General features: G+C 44.3%; 1 protein-coding gene across 9 annotated transcripts in view; it reads right to left on the bottom strand.

The window, feature by feature from the left end:
* axdnd1 (axonemal dynein light chain domain containing 1) overlaps nt 1-15,081 on the bottom strand; it is a 344,655-nt gene that overhangs the window by 188,584 nt on the left and 140,990 nt on the right. For 7 of the 9 annotated variants that reach the window (XM_068037450.1, XM_068037454.1, XM_068037449.1 and 4 more), the window contains 2 exons: nt 9,035-9,155; nt 7,218-7,319 (listed from right to left, as the gene is read on the bottom strand). In XM_068037450.1, coding sequence (XP_067893551.1) covers nt 7,218-7,319; nt 9,035-9,155 — 223 coding nt within the window. The remainder of the gene's footprint in view (nt 1-7,217; nt 7,320-9,034; nt 9,156-15,081) is intronic. The other 2 variants (XM_068037452.1, XM_068037455.1) reach the window with 2 other exon arrangements.

The following is a 15,081-nucleotide window of genomic DNA, read 5'->3' as shown; positions in this document are numbered from 1 at the left end:
GTGGGTTTCCTCCGGGTGCTCCAGTTTCCTCCCACAGCCAAAAGACTTGCAGGTTGATAGGTAAATTGGCCATTATAAATTGCCCCGAGTATAGGTAGGTGGTAGGGGAATATAGGGATAGGTGAGGATGTGGTAGGAATATGGGATTAGTGTAGGATTAGTATAGATGGGTGGTTAATGGTCGGCACAGACCCGGTGGGCCGAAGGGCCTGTTTCAGTGCTGTATCTCTAAATCTAAAAAAAAATCTAAGTGACTTGTAAAAATGAGGAACTGAAAGAAATTAGTATCAATAAAGAAGTAACACTCGAAAAATTAATTGGATTGAAAGTTGATAAATCCCCTCAACCAGATGAGCTACATCCCTGAGTATTGAAGGAGGTAGCTAGAGAGATAGCAGATGCATTGGTGGTTATCTTTCAAAATTCTATAGACTCTGGAAGGGTTCCTGCAGACTGGAAAGTAGCAAATCTAACCCCACAGTTTAAGAAATGAGCGAGAGAGAAAACGGTAAACTACAGACCTGTTAGTTTGAAGTCAGTAGTATGTAAAATGTTGCAATCTATTATAAAGGATAACTCGACACTTGGAAATAATGATATGATTGGGCAGATTTAACATGGATTTGTGAAAGGGAAATCATGTTTGATAAACCTGTTGGAGTTTTTTGAGGATGTTCCTTGTAGCATAGATAGAGAACCAGTGGATGTGATGTATTTGGATTTTCAGAAGGCTTTTGATAAGGTCCCACATCGGAGGCTAGTAAACAAAATTAGAGCACATGGCATAGGGGATAATAAACTGCAATGGATTGAGAATTGGTTAACAGACAGAAAGCAGAGAGTAGGAATAAATGGATCATTCTCAGGATGGCAGACTGTTACTAGTGGGGTACCAAGGACCAGTGCTTGGGCCACAGCTGTTTACAATCTATATAAATGACTTGGAGATGGGGACCAATTGTAATATTTCCAAATTTGCAGATGACACAAAACTAGGAGGGAAAGTCAGTTGTGAGGAGCATGCAAGAAGGCTTCAAGGGGATTTGGATGGCTAACTGAATGGGCAAGAACATGACAGCTGGAATGTAATGTGAACAAGTGTGAAGTGATATGGTAGAAAAAAACAGAAAGGCAGAATATTTCTTAAATGGTGAGTGGTTGGGAAGTATTGATGTCCAGAGGGGCCTGGGTGTCCTTGTTCATGAGTCACTAAAAGCTAGTATGCATCTGCAGCAAGCAATTAAGATGGCAAATGGTTGGCCTTCATTGCAAGGGGATTTGAGTACCAGAGGAAAGGTGTATTGCTTCAATCATATATTTGTGAGACTGCACCTGGAGTATTGTGTACAGTTTTGGTCTCCTTATCTAAGGAAGGATATAATTGCTATCGAGGGAGTGCAATGGAGGTTCACCAGACTAATCCCTGGGATGGTGGGATTGGCTTATGAGGAATGATTGCAGAAACTGGGCCTGTATTCTCTCGTGTTTCGAAGGATGAGAGGTGATCTCACTGAAACTTAGAAAATTCTTACAGGGCGTGACAGGGTGGATGTGGATAGGATGCTTCCTCTGGCTGATGAGTCTAGAACAAGGGGACACAGTCTCAGAATAAGGGGCAGCCCATTTAAGACTGAGATGAGGAAGAATTTCTTTATCATAGGGTGGTGAATCTGTGGAATTCTCTACCCCAGAGGGCTGTGGAAGCTCAATCGTTGAGCATGTTCAAGACAGAAATCAATAGATTTCTGAATACTAACTTCATCAAAGGATATAGGGATATGGGGATACAGGGGAAAAATAGCGTAGAGGTAGATGATCAGCCATGATCTGTTTGAATGGTGGAGCAGGCTCAATGGGCCGAATAGCCTACTCCTGCTCCCATTTCCTATGATCTCAGAGGGCCAAGTGTACCTCCAGACAGGGAAGGCAGTAGGAGCAACAACAGCAACTTACATTTTTGTAGTGTCTTTAACATCATAAAATGTCCCAATGTGCAGCATTATAAAGCAAAATTTGGCATCAAGCCACATAGGGTAATATTAGAGCAAATGGCCAAAAGCTTGGTCAAAGAGATATGTTTTAAGTCATGTCTTAAAGAAGGAAAAGGAGGTCGAGAGGCAGAGAGGTTTAGGGAGGGAATTCCAGAGTTTATGGCTTAAGCAGCTGAAGGGATAGTCACTGATGGTGGCGTGCTTAAAATTAGGAACTCTCAAGATACCAGAAATAGACAATTGCAAATATCTCAGAGGGTTGTGAGGCTGGAGGAGATAACAGAGACAGGGAGGCCATGGAGAGATTTGAAAACATGGATGAGAATTTTTAAATCAAGTTGTTGCTTAGCCAGTGTGGGTCAGCAAGCATGGGGTGATAGGACTTGGTACAAGTTAAGACACAGGCAACTGGGTTTTGGATGATTGCAAGTATTCAAAGGGAAGAATGTGGAAGGCTGGCTAGGTATGCACTGGAATAGTCAAGTCTAGAGGTAATAAAGGCATGGATGAGCGTTTCAGCAGCAAATGAGCTGAGAGACAGAGTCAGGCAATGTTATGGAGATGGAAATAGCCGGCCTTAGTGATGGCATGGTTTTGTAGTTGGAAACTCATCTCGGGGTCAAATATGACAGGGGAGGAAGGGAGTTGGTGGCTATGAAATGGAGCTTGTATTGGGACTGAAGGCAAATATTTGTTCTTCTCAATATTTAATTGGAGGAAATTTCTGCTCATCAAGTACTGGATGCCAGGCAAGCAGTCTGACAACTTAGAGACAGTGGAGGAGTTGAGAGTGGTGGTGAGGTAGAACTGGGTGTCGTTAGCATACACGTGAAAACAGTGTGTTTTCGGACAATGTCGCCAAGGGGTGGATGAGAAATAGAAGGAGGCCAAGGGGGTGCCAGAGCTAATAATGTGGGAGTCAGAAGACAAGCCATTGCAGGTGATACTCCAGCTATGATTAGATAGTAAGAATGGAACAAAGTGAGTGCAGGATGAGGGTGAACAGGTATTGGAGGAGGATGGTGTGGTCAACCGTGTCAAAGGCTGCAGACGGGTTGAGAAGGATGAGGAGGGATAGCTTACCTTTGTCACAGCCACATAGGATGTCATTTATGACTTTGATAAGAGCCGTTTCGGTACCATGGCAGGGGAGGAAATCTGATAGGATGGAGTTCTGTGAAAAAAGGGCATGGAAGTGAAGGCACGTTCAAGCACTTTGGAGAGGAAAGGGAACTGGGAGATTGGGGTGAAGGTTTGGTTTTTTGAGGAGAGGGGTAATGATGACAGTTTTGAAGGAGAGGGGGACAACACCCAAGGAGATGAAACCATGAGCAATATCAGCTAACACGGGGACCAGGAAGAGAAGTTGGGTGGTCAGTAGTATCGGGAGAATAGGGTCGAGTGAGCAAAAGGCTCCAAAGGAAGATGGTTGTGGTTTTTGGAAGCCAATCATCTCAGCCCCAGGACATTGCTGCAGGAGGAACTCCTCGGGGTAGTGTCTTAGGCCCAACTATCTTCAGGTGCTTCATCAATGACCTTCCCTCCATCATAAGGTCAGAAGTGTGGATGTTCGCTGATGACTGTATGATGTTCAGTACCATTCACAACTCTTCAGAAACTGATGCAGTTTGTGTCCATATGCAACAAGAACTGGACAGCATTCAGGCTTGGGCTGATAAGTGGCAAGTAACATTCACACCACACAAGTGCCAGGCAATGATGATTTTCAACAAGAGAGAATCTAATCAACTCCCCTCGACATTCAATGGCATTATCATCGCTCAATCCCCCACTGTCATGCTAAGGTGCGGGTCTGTTGAACAATGCGGATCTGGGAGTTTATTCATGGGGGAGTCAACTACGTGATCATGGACAGCCCAGCCAGAACGTGGTTGTGCTGGCTGCCTTCTCCCTTCCTCGTCCTCCTCTTATGTCTCCACTCCTCAGGTTGTTGGTAAGGATTGGGTTAGTTTGTGGAGAATGCAGCACACCACCACAAATCCAGACACCGACTCCAGCAAGTAATGGAGGATTCATCCAGAGCAGTTGAGGCAGGGAAATCTTTGCTTCAGCACCCCAATCATCTGCTCAATTATGTTTCTCATAGCAGCATAGCTCTCATTATATGCATGCTGGCCATGTGTGGTTGAGTTGGGAGGGGAGTCATGAGCCAGATGTAAAGCAGATAGCCTTTGTCAGCCAACAGCGACCCTCTGATTTGATATGCTGCTTGAAAGATTGCTGAAACACATACCTGGAGCAGAATGAATGCAACATGACAGCTGCCAGGATAGTTCGCATTCACCAGCATGATGTGCTGAGCATGGTCTCACAGCAATTGTGCATTGAGTAAGCGAGAACCATTGCTGTTGCCTCAGCATTGAGATAGAGCATCCGCAAAGCTATGTGTGTGCAGTCAATAGCACCCTGCACATGTGGAAGCCCACTATCTGGGCAAAGTCACATGCGAGCTCCGCCTACTTCTCTCAGTTCAAAGAGAACACAATGAAGTCCCCTCTCCTGGCATGCAGAGCCTGTCACCTCTATGATGCAAAAATGGATGGTGAACTGGGAGATGTTGGCTATGTCGCCTGTTACAGTCCGGAAGCACTCCGATGCTTAGAAGCTGAAAGCCAAGTCACCTTCACTGCCACTGGCAGTGCCATCTGTGCAAGGCTCTGAGGCTGCAGGTCTGGTTCCAAGAAGTGGAAGAGTTCTGTGAGTACCTCCTTTGTGAATTGCAGATGATGAACATACTGCTTCTGTCTTAGGTGGCAGTAAAAAAAAGTGCACCCAGAAGACCCTATGTAGATAAGGGCTCCTGCTGAGAGCCATTCTTCCCCTCCTCCCCTTCGTGCTGTGAGCAGCTTGTCTTCTTAATTGGTGCCTCTGCAACATCTCTCTCTTATGCCACAGCCTGAGGGGGACTGCGACTATGGAACACATGACTGGTAGCAAGTGGTATACCCAGAGCCCTTGAAGTAACAACCAACGCCTTCTCCACATGCATCGCCAGTCCCTGCAGTCTTCACTAACCGTAAGTAACTCCTACAGGTACCCAGGACTTCCACAAACTCAAGCAGAGCCAGTGGAAAGTAATAAACTACAGACCTACAAGTTGTTGATGATCCCATAAATAGCACTAGTGGCGGAGTCCTTTGTGCTGCTGAACGCATGTTTAGCTACGTGCATTTAAGAGAAGGCATTAACTGGAGTGACAAGGTCCAAAATAGCAGCACTGACGTGAAATCAAATTTTTTGATGAGATAACAGAGAGCATCGATGAGCGCAATGTGGTTGATATGGTATATGTGGACTTCCAAAAGGTATTTGATAAAGTGCCACACAACAATCTTGTCAGCAAAGTTGAAGTACACGGAATAAAAGCAGCATGGATACAAAGTTGGCTGAGTGACAGGAAACAGAGAGCAATGGCGAACGGTTGTTTTTCAGACTGGAAGAAGGTATATAGTCATAGATTCATACAGTCATAGGCCCTTCGGCCCATCGTGTCCATGCCAGCCATCAAGCACCTATCTATTCTAATCCCATTTTCCAGCACTTGGCCCATAGCCTTGTATGCTATAGCATTTCAAGTGCTCATCTAAATACTTCTTAAATGTTGTGAGGGTTCCTGCCTCTCCCACCTCTTCAGACAGTGTGTTCCAGATTCCAACCACCCTCTGGGTGATAAAATTTTTCCTCATATCCCTCTAAACCTCCTGCCCCTTAACTTAAATCTATGCCCCCTGGTTATTGACCCCTCCGCTAAGGGAAAAAGTTTCTTCCTATCTAACCTATCAATACCCCTTATAATTTTGTATACCTATTTTGTATATAGTGGGGTTCCTCAGGGATCAGTATTCGGACCACTACTTTCCTTGATCTATATTAATGACCTAGACTTGGGTGCATAGGGCACAATTTCAAAATTTGCAGATGTGACAAAACTTGGAAGTATTGTGAACTGTGAAGAGGATAGTGATAGACTTCAAGAGGACATAGACAAGCAGCTGGAATGGGCAGACACGTGGCAAATGAAATTTAACACAGAGAAGTGTGAAATGATACATTTTGGTAAGAAGAATGAGGAGGTCAATATAAAATAAAGGATACAATTCTAAAGGGAGTGCAAGAGCAGAGGGACCTGGAGTTATATGTGCACAAATCGTTGAAGGTGGCAGAGCAGGTTGAGAAAGCAGTTAATACAGCATACAAGATCCAGGGCTTTATAAATAGAGGCACAGAGTACAAAAGCAAGGGAGTTATGGTGAACCTTTATGAAACACTGGTTTGGCCTCAATTGGAGTACAATATTCAATTCTAGGCACTACACCTTAAGGAAGATGTGAAGACATTATAAATGGTGCAGAAAAGATTTATGAGAATGGTTCCAGGGATGAGGGATTTCGGTTATGTAGACAGTTTGGAAAAGCTGGGGCTGTCCTCCTTAGAGAAGAGAAAGTTGAGAGGAGATTTGATAGTGGTGTTCAAAATCATGAAGGGTCTGGACAAAATAGATAGAGAGAAACTGTTCCCATTGGCGGAAGGGTCAAGAACCAGAGGACAGTGATTTATGGTGACTAGCAAAAGAACCAAAGGCAACATGAGGTGAAATCGTTTTATGCAGCGAGTGGGTTAGGATCTGGAATGCACTGCTTGACAGTGTAGTGGAGGCAGATTCAATCATGACTTTCAAAAAGGAATTGGATAATTATCTGAAGAGAAAACATTTGCAGGGCAACAAAGAAAAGGCAGGGGAGTGGGACTAGCTGAGTTGCTCTTGCAGAGAGCCGGCATGGTCACAATGGACAAATGACCTCCTTATGTGCTGTAACCATTGTATGATTCTGTTCTATAAATCAACGTTAAACGCTAATTGATGTCATGATCTGCCTACTGCGCATACTTCTGGTGCACGCTCATCATGCCCATGCTAACAGCCTCATCAAGAGAGCCTTTGGTTTGGGCTGCCCTGAAATAGTTGGAAGTGGTGCGGATGCCATTTTGCTACTAAACTAATACCCATAGCGCCAAAACTACCAACGCTACAGAGCCAAATTCTGCAGGCTAACACCGGTTGGGAATTTTGGTACAAAGCTGTTCCAGGCATCTAGACAGAAATTGAATGCAATTTCGAAACATATTTTTACAGGTATGTGCAGGTGATAAATTTGTGGATCCATTGAATCAGGTATAAATTACTTCATTAAATCAAAGAACTACCTTTGTGCCAAGCATTACCGCAAAGTGTTGTGCAATTTTAACCCAGAGTTTTTCACAGACTTCAAGATCATGAACCAGTTTGAGATTTTTCTCCTCAATCACCTGCAAAGAGAACAATGAGTAAAGATTTCTTATGAAAGATTCAGGGTTTTACCAAGATATAACAGTCCACATTCCAGCTACAAAGCTGATACATGGCCCTGTCATCTATAATAATGTGTTTTGCCCATTAGCAGTCAAGAGGTTAAAGACACTTTAACTTCTGGTTCGGTACAGGGAGGACCTTCACCTGTTGTACCTTATTTGGTTCCATGACAAATACACTGTTTATCCAGTAAAGCAGGCACTTCCAAAACAAACTTCTGCGTTTAAAACTGGGATAGACTGGGGCATTTGAAAGTTGGATTTTGCTGCACTGTTTTAATTCTTATATTTGTTATAGAGAGCAAAATAAAATAACTTAATAAAATTAAAATTTGTTCAGGAACTCGTTTTAACCATTTTGTTCTGTTTTATTTCCTTTACTTATATTTCAAAAAAAAATCTCTAGTGGCAGAAGAGGGGTTCAAGCCCATGCAGTCTCTCCAACACCAGCTTTGAATTAGATCAAGTCATTGCAAGAGATTATTTGGATACAGCTAAGAATAAAAGGCTGTTATGACACAAAGGGGGTGAAGTTGGTTTTCAGCGGTATGCAAAATGGATGACAGCAAATCGGCAGCCAGTCACTGCACCACATTTATTTCACATTGAATTTGAATGAGGGAAAAGGAATGTTATCTGGCCATCATATGACATAACAGAGGGATGCTTGTTAAACTTTCCCACCCCGCTGCTGCCATTGCATATACAGGGAGAAGAATACAATTATTTAAATGAGCTGAACACACCAAATTTGAGAGGTTAGCTCACCATCCTACCTGGTTTGCACTGCAATCTTGCAGCCATTTTTCCTGCAATACAGGAACTCGACCTCAAATGTTAAATCTGTGAAGGAACTACAGAACAATCCCATATCCAACTGATAGTATACCAAATGTACTGTACCACACATCTTGGCTGCTTTGGGTGTAATAATCCCTTCTTATCAGCAACCACAATCTGATTAAGAAATCCATAAGACTGAATGGAAGATCATACTTATACTTTATAGAATCCCCAGGTATTGCTATTGCTATGTGTCAATCTGACAAATGTCATAGCAACAGAAATGTAAAAGGGAATGAAATTGTGTTATCAGTGTTTGATTGGTTTGACTCATCAATAAAGCAGATAACTTGCATGGACAATGGCTCATTATTTGAAGTATGAAAGGCTGCACACCATCCAACTAGACAGGCAAGCAGCCCCATGGACCAAAATGTACAAATAGGTGTGTTGTCAGGGGTGTGGGGTGTGGTGGCAGAGGGGGAGAGAAGAAAGAAATTCAATGGATGTGGAAAGATGTTTCCGCTTTTGGGAGAATCTCAAACTAGGGATCACTGTTTAAAAATAAGGGGTCGCCTATTTAAGACAGATATGAGGAGAATTTTTTTTCTCTCAGGGGGTCATGAGTCTTTGTAATTCTCTTCCTCAAAAGGCAGTGGAAGCAGAGTCTTTGAATATTTTTAAGGCAGAGGTAGATAGATTCTTGATAAGCAAGGGGGTGGAAGGTTATGGGGGTAGGTGGAAATGTGGAGTAATCAGTTCAACCATGAACTTAGTGAATGGCGGAGCAGACGCGAGGGGTCGAGTGGCCTACTCCTGCTCCTAATTCGTATGTTTGTATGTAGTTATCACGGATAAAGTACAATGTGTAAATGTGCACTTTGATTTACCTTCAGCGCTAGGCTATAGGCTGCTTCAGACCACCAGTCCTTCTCCTGGGTTAAGGCACCTACTTGGGCAATCAATCTTTTTCTCTGTAATTCATACAAGTGATGATATTCATCCAGCATACTACGGGTATAAAAACAATTGAAGTAATTTCCTTTTCTCACCTGTAATCATACAAGACTTTAGTTGTGAGTTGCAACTGCCAGAATTCTAAAGGACCAGTAGAATGTGATGAATTTTGTAGTTCTTGGGGAAGTAAGAAATTATGGTAGAACGTCTATTTCAGGAAAGGGCAAAATGCAGAACACAGCTGATTCTCTGCACATAGTGCAAAAGCCTTTGGTTTGCTTACAATCTCTAATGTCTAGAGCTACTGGATTTTGAGAGGGGGAAAATAAAATTTAGGAACTAGCAACAAAAGAACAGCATTTTTCTGAAGATGCGTCACTGACCTGAAACGTTAACTCTGCTTCTCTCTCCACAAATGTTGCCAGACCTGCTGAGTATTTCCAGCATTTCTTGTTTTTATTTTATATTATAAAAGAGCATTTTTGTCTGCTCCACCAGTCACAATATCTACATAGGCTATTATAACTATGACTTCACCACTGAAGGGGCACAGTGGGATTTCTAACATTTCAAAAAGAATATTTTTATTAATTATTGCCAAACTCAAGGTAAGCAGAACTTAAGAATATACAAAAAGAGTGACAAAAGACCATTAGGCACTTCAATGCTCCGCCTTGCTTACAGCAACCATGTGTACCACTCACCACTACCCGCAGCAACACCACCCTCCCACACCCACCCACCCCCCCCCCCCACCGCCCCCAGCCCGCACCCCCCCCCCCCCCCCCCAGCTGCCAGGAATGCTTATTCCTGGAAAAGACAAATATAATGGGAAGGGAAAAACGACAAATTTTAGGGGAGAATACCTGATCAGTTCCTCCCCAACTACCAAAGACAATCAAGCAGAGTTTCAGATATCATAATGTATCACTGATACAACCAGGTGAGAAAGATGTCCAGGGCCCTCTCAGCCTTCACTCCAGAAACAGTTTAAAATCAATGTTCATGACAAAATTAATATGCATTCTTTGCAGGTGGGGGCCTAGCATGACACCTCCAAACCCAGTTGTATGAAATGCGATTTGAGAAAAGGCACATTTCATTAAAAGGGTCGAGAGAAAAATGTAAGATACAGAAAAAGCTATGCATTTCTCGCATTCATTCCCATTCATTCATAAATCCTAAAATGTATTACAGCCTGTCTTCTCTTGGTATCAGGGCTGCTTTAATTGCCCCCTTTTTGGCATCCCAATAAACATGTGGTTCTTTTTTAGGGGGGAAGTTTCTCTTCCGTTTGCCCGTTTCCATAGCTGCCCAGGGTCTTTGTTCCTGCTGAGATAATTTATTTTTAAAAAGAGTCAGTAGTGGTGGATCTATCCTGAACTCTCTTCCAGTGCTTTGTTGAGTCATGCAAAGGATTTTCACTTCAGGGGATGGGTGGTTTGCTTTTTTTTCTGAGAGGAAGGATTCTTTGCAAATCTCCCCTTTGTCCCAAATACAATCTGCCTGCAGGTATTTGTGCAGATTCTACTACATTCTCCTGTAATACTTCGACTAGGTAAGGCATCACCCTCTTGGTTTCTCTGCCCCCAAGAGGTCTTTCTTTGTCTTTGTCTCTGCAGGTTCCTGTATATGCTGTTAGCAACTCTGGTGGGGTGCTTCTAGTGTCTGCATTTACGTAGGAGGATGTGGGGTCTAACTTTTCACATTTTCCAAGGTTGGCTGACCAGACTATAGGGGTTTTCATCCAAGATTCCTCCTGGACGTCCTTTAACCTGCCCTCTTGGTCACATTTTCCCCTTCCCTGTCTGACCTTTCGCCAGCCTTGTGCCTGCCTGTCCCTTTTTGTTCTTGGCGGGGGTCCTTTACAGTTCACCAGCCCTCTGCTGGCGGGTGCTCCTAACAACTAGGGGTATAGGTTTCATTGTAGGTTGGGGTTTCTCCTCAACCTGGCACATGTAGCAACTCCTGCAGTACTCCACCACATTTTTGTGGAGTTTTAGCCAGTCAAACTGCTATCTTATACGGGCTTTGGTCTTTCGTATATCGGCATGTACAGCCACTGTAGTCTCGTGGGCCCTTCAATATTTCTCTCCAGTACCTCTGCGGCACCACTAATTGGTGAACTACTGCCCACTCTTTGCTCTCAGGTCTGTGAGGAGAACTCCATTTCCTCATCAGTACCTCATTCTTTAAATAGTAGCAATCAAGGACTCCCTCTGCTTCACTTTGAGACTGAGCAGGCTGTGCTAACTCTCGCAATACTGCGTCGGCTCACTGAGCCTCAGCTAGGGAAAATCCATTTAATTCATTCCCAGTGTCTCCTAAGTCTCGGACAGGCAGACCTCATGGTCATCAGTCTGCAGTGCCAATGCAGTCTCCTCTGGGGAAACTGGTTTGATCATGGCCTGATCCACCACACATTCAGGGAAACTGCAGGGGACCGTCTCCCACCACTGCCCTGACAATAACTAAACATACTTAATTGACCTCACAATGACTAAATATATTTAAATGACCTACCATCTCCCTCAATATGCCTCAGTGTCCTTCAGAAGACAGTACTGGAAATAATTTTTTTTCTATTCACTGGACCAGTCCCAAAATTCAGAGAGTTCATTACCTTAGCTCTGAATTTTATCAATCATGATGATGGGTCGAAGTCAGATGCATATGCGTGTCAGCAGCACGCACGAGTGGGAATTCCTACAAGATTTTACCAGCAACAGCCAGTTAAGGGTCTGCAAGTGGGGGAGTCGGCCAATTAACGGTGGTGGGCGGGTCCTAATGCCAGCAGCTAGCACACAGCCGCCATTTTTGAATTGAAAGGTGCTCTGAAATGTGAGGCCAGGTAGTAGACCCATGCACAAACATCCACATTCAGGTGCCAGTTCACATGCACCCAAACCCCATTCTCAGTCATAGGTGAATGCTACATTGAGATGGCTGAATAGCTGCATCACCATGCCATCCCAGAGAGGTGGTGCTGCACATTTACAATGCCTCAGAGAGACTAGCACAGATGGGCCACGAGGCTGGAGTGACACTGCACATGACTATACTTGATGGGGATGTGTGTTCAGAATGCAGGGAACGTGAAGGAACCGGAGGGGGTGGGGAGGGGAGGGTGTGAGGCGGCGGTGCGGCGTAAAATTGAGTGGGAGATGGGGGATGCCATTCCCGTCTCCTACCTGTCCCCACTGCACTTTTACCAGTGACAGGGGAGGTGGCAAATGGCCTGCCTGCCCCATGCCAATTAAGGCCCTTAAGTGGCCAATTAATTGCCACTTAAGGGCCTCCTCCCACTGTCGCTGGTATCTTCCCAGCATATTGCCATCTGGGGAGGCCGCCCAGTTAAACCTAGCAGCCTCCTTGAAGATTGGGGGTGGGGGGGCCTTCCTGATTAGGCACCCTGTGCCCCACAGAGGGCTACCCCCCCCCCCCCCACCGTGGCACAGGCCGTCCCTGCTGCAACACCTCCCCCCGCTCCCAGTGACACTGCTGGGACTGAGGAGCTGTTGCCTGCTGATTGGCTGGCAGCTCTTAGAGACAGGACTTTCCTGCCTCAGAGGGGCAGAAGGCCCAACCTCTTCCATAGAAACATAGAAAATAGGAGCAGGAGTAGGCCATTCGGCCCTTCGAGCCTGCTCCACCATTCGTTATGATCATGGCTGATCATCCAACTCAGTCACCTGTTCCCGCTTTCGCCCCTTACCCTTTGATCCCTTTCGCCCCAAGAGCGATATCTAACTCCTTCTTGAAAACATACGAAGTTTTGGCCTCAGCTGCTTTCTGTGGTAGCAAATTCCACAGGCTCACCACTCTCTGGGTGAAGAAATTTCTCCTCATCTCAGTCTTGAAAGGTTTACCCCATATCCTTAGACTATGACCCATGGTTCTGGACTCCCCCACCATCGGGAACATACTTCCTGTATCTACCCTGTCAAGTCCTGTTAGAATTTTATAGGTTTCTATGGGATCCCCCCTCACTCTTCTGAACTCCAGCGAATATAATCCTAACCAACTCAATTTCTCATCAAACGTCAGTCCCACCATCCCAGGAATCAGTCTAGTAAACCTTCGCTGCACTCCCTCTACAGCAAGAACATCCTTCTCAGGTAAGGAGATCAAAACTGCACATAATATTCCAGGTGTGGCCTCACCAAGGCCCTGTATAATTGCAGCAAGACATCCCTGCTCCTGTACTCGAATCCTCTCTCTACGAAGGCCAACATACCATTTGCCTTTTTTACCGCCTGTTGCACCTGCATGCTTACCTTTAGCGACTGGTGTATGAGAACACCCAGGTCTCGCTACATATTCCCGTCTCTCAGTTTATAGCCATTCAGATAATAATCTGCCTTCCTGTTTTTGCTACCAAATTGGATAACCTCACATTTATCCACATTATACTGCATCTGCCATGCATTAGCCCAAGCACTCAACATGTCCAAATCACCCTGAAGCCTCTCTGCATCCTCTTCACAACTTACCCTTCCGCCCAGTTTTGTGTCATCTGCAAATTTGGAGATATTATATTTAGTTCCCTTATCTAAATCATTAATATATATTGTGAATAGCTGGGGTCCTAGCACTGATCCCTGGGGTAGCCCACTAGTCAGTGCCTGACATTCGGAAAAAGACCCATTTATCCCTACTCTTTGTTTCCTGTCTGCCAACCAATTTTCTATCCATCGCAATTCATTACCCCCAATCCCAAGCGCTTTAATTTTACACGCTAATCTCTTATGTGGGACTTAGTCAAAAGCCTTCTGAAAGTCCAAATAAATCACATCCACTGGCTCCCCCTCATCAACTCTACTAGTTACATCCTCGAAGAATTCTAGTAGATTTGTCAAGCATGGTTTCCCGTTTGTAAACCCATGCTGACTCTGCCCGATTCTACCACTGTTCTCTAAGTGCTCTGCTATAAAATTTTTGATAATGGACTCTAGAATTTTTCCCCACTACCAACGTCAGGCTGACTGGTCTATAATTCCCTGTTTTCTCTCTACCTCCCTTTTTAAATAGTGGGGATACATTAGCTACTCTCCAATCTGTAGGAACTGTTCCAGAGTCTATAGAAACTTGGAAGATGACCACCAATGCATCCACTATTTCTAGGGCCACTTCCTTAAGTACTCTAGGATGCATACCATCAGGCCCTGGGGATTTATCGGCCTTCAATCCCATCAATTTCCCCAACACCATTTCTCTACTAATACTGATTTCCTTTAGTTCCTCTCTCTCACTAAGCCCTGTGTTCCCCAACATTTCTGGTATGATATTTGTGTCCTCCTTTGTGAAGACAGAACCAAAGAATGCATTTAGTTGGTCAGCCATTTCTTTGTTCCCCATAATACATTCCTGTTTCTGACTGTAAGGGACCTATATTTGTCTTCACCAATCTTTATCTCTTCACATACCTATAGAAACTTTTAGAGTCAGTTTTTATGTTCACCGCAAGCTTGCTCTCGTACTCTATTTTCCCTTTCTTAATGAATCCCTTGGTCCTCCTTTGCTGAATTCTAAACTGCTCCCAATCCTAGGTTTCCCAATCCGTCATAGCCAACTCGCGCCTCATACCTTCGTCGTTTCCTTTACTAAGATTCAGGACCCTAGTCTCAGAATCAACTATGTCACTCTCCAACTTGATGAAGAATTCTATCATATTATGGTCGCTCATCCCCAAGAGGTCTCGCACCACTAGATTGTCAATTATTCCTCTCTCATTACACAATACCCAATCTAGGATGGCCTGTTCTCTAGTTGGTTCCTCAACGTATTGGTCCAGAAAACCATCCCATATACACTCCAAGAATTCCTCCTCTACAGTATTGTGACTAATTTGATTTGCCCAATCTATATGCAGATTAACGTCACCCATAATTACAGATGTTCCTTTATCGCATGCATCTCTAATTTCCTGTTTAATGCCATTCCCAACATCACCACTACAGTTTGGGGGTCTATATACAAC

This window comes from Heterodontus francisci, chromosome 8 (assembly GCF_036365525.1).
Source record: "Heterodontus francisci isolate sHetFra1 chromosome 8, sHetFra1.hap1, whole genome shotgun sequence".
Taxonomy (NCBI): domain Eukaryota; kingdom Metazoa; phylum Chordata; class Chondrichthyes; order Heterodontiformes; family Heterodontidae; genus Heterodontus; species Heterodontus francisci.
Note: the sequence above shows the minus strand (reverse complement) of the source record. Positions and strands in the feature narration are given on the sequence as shown.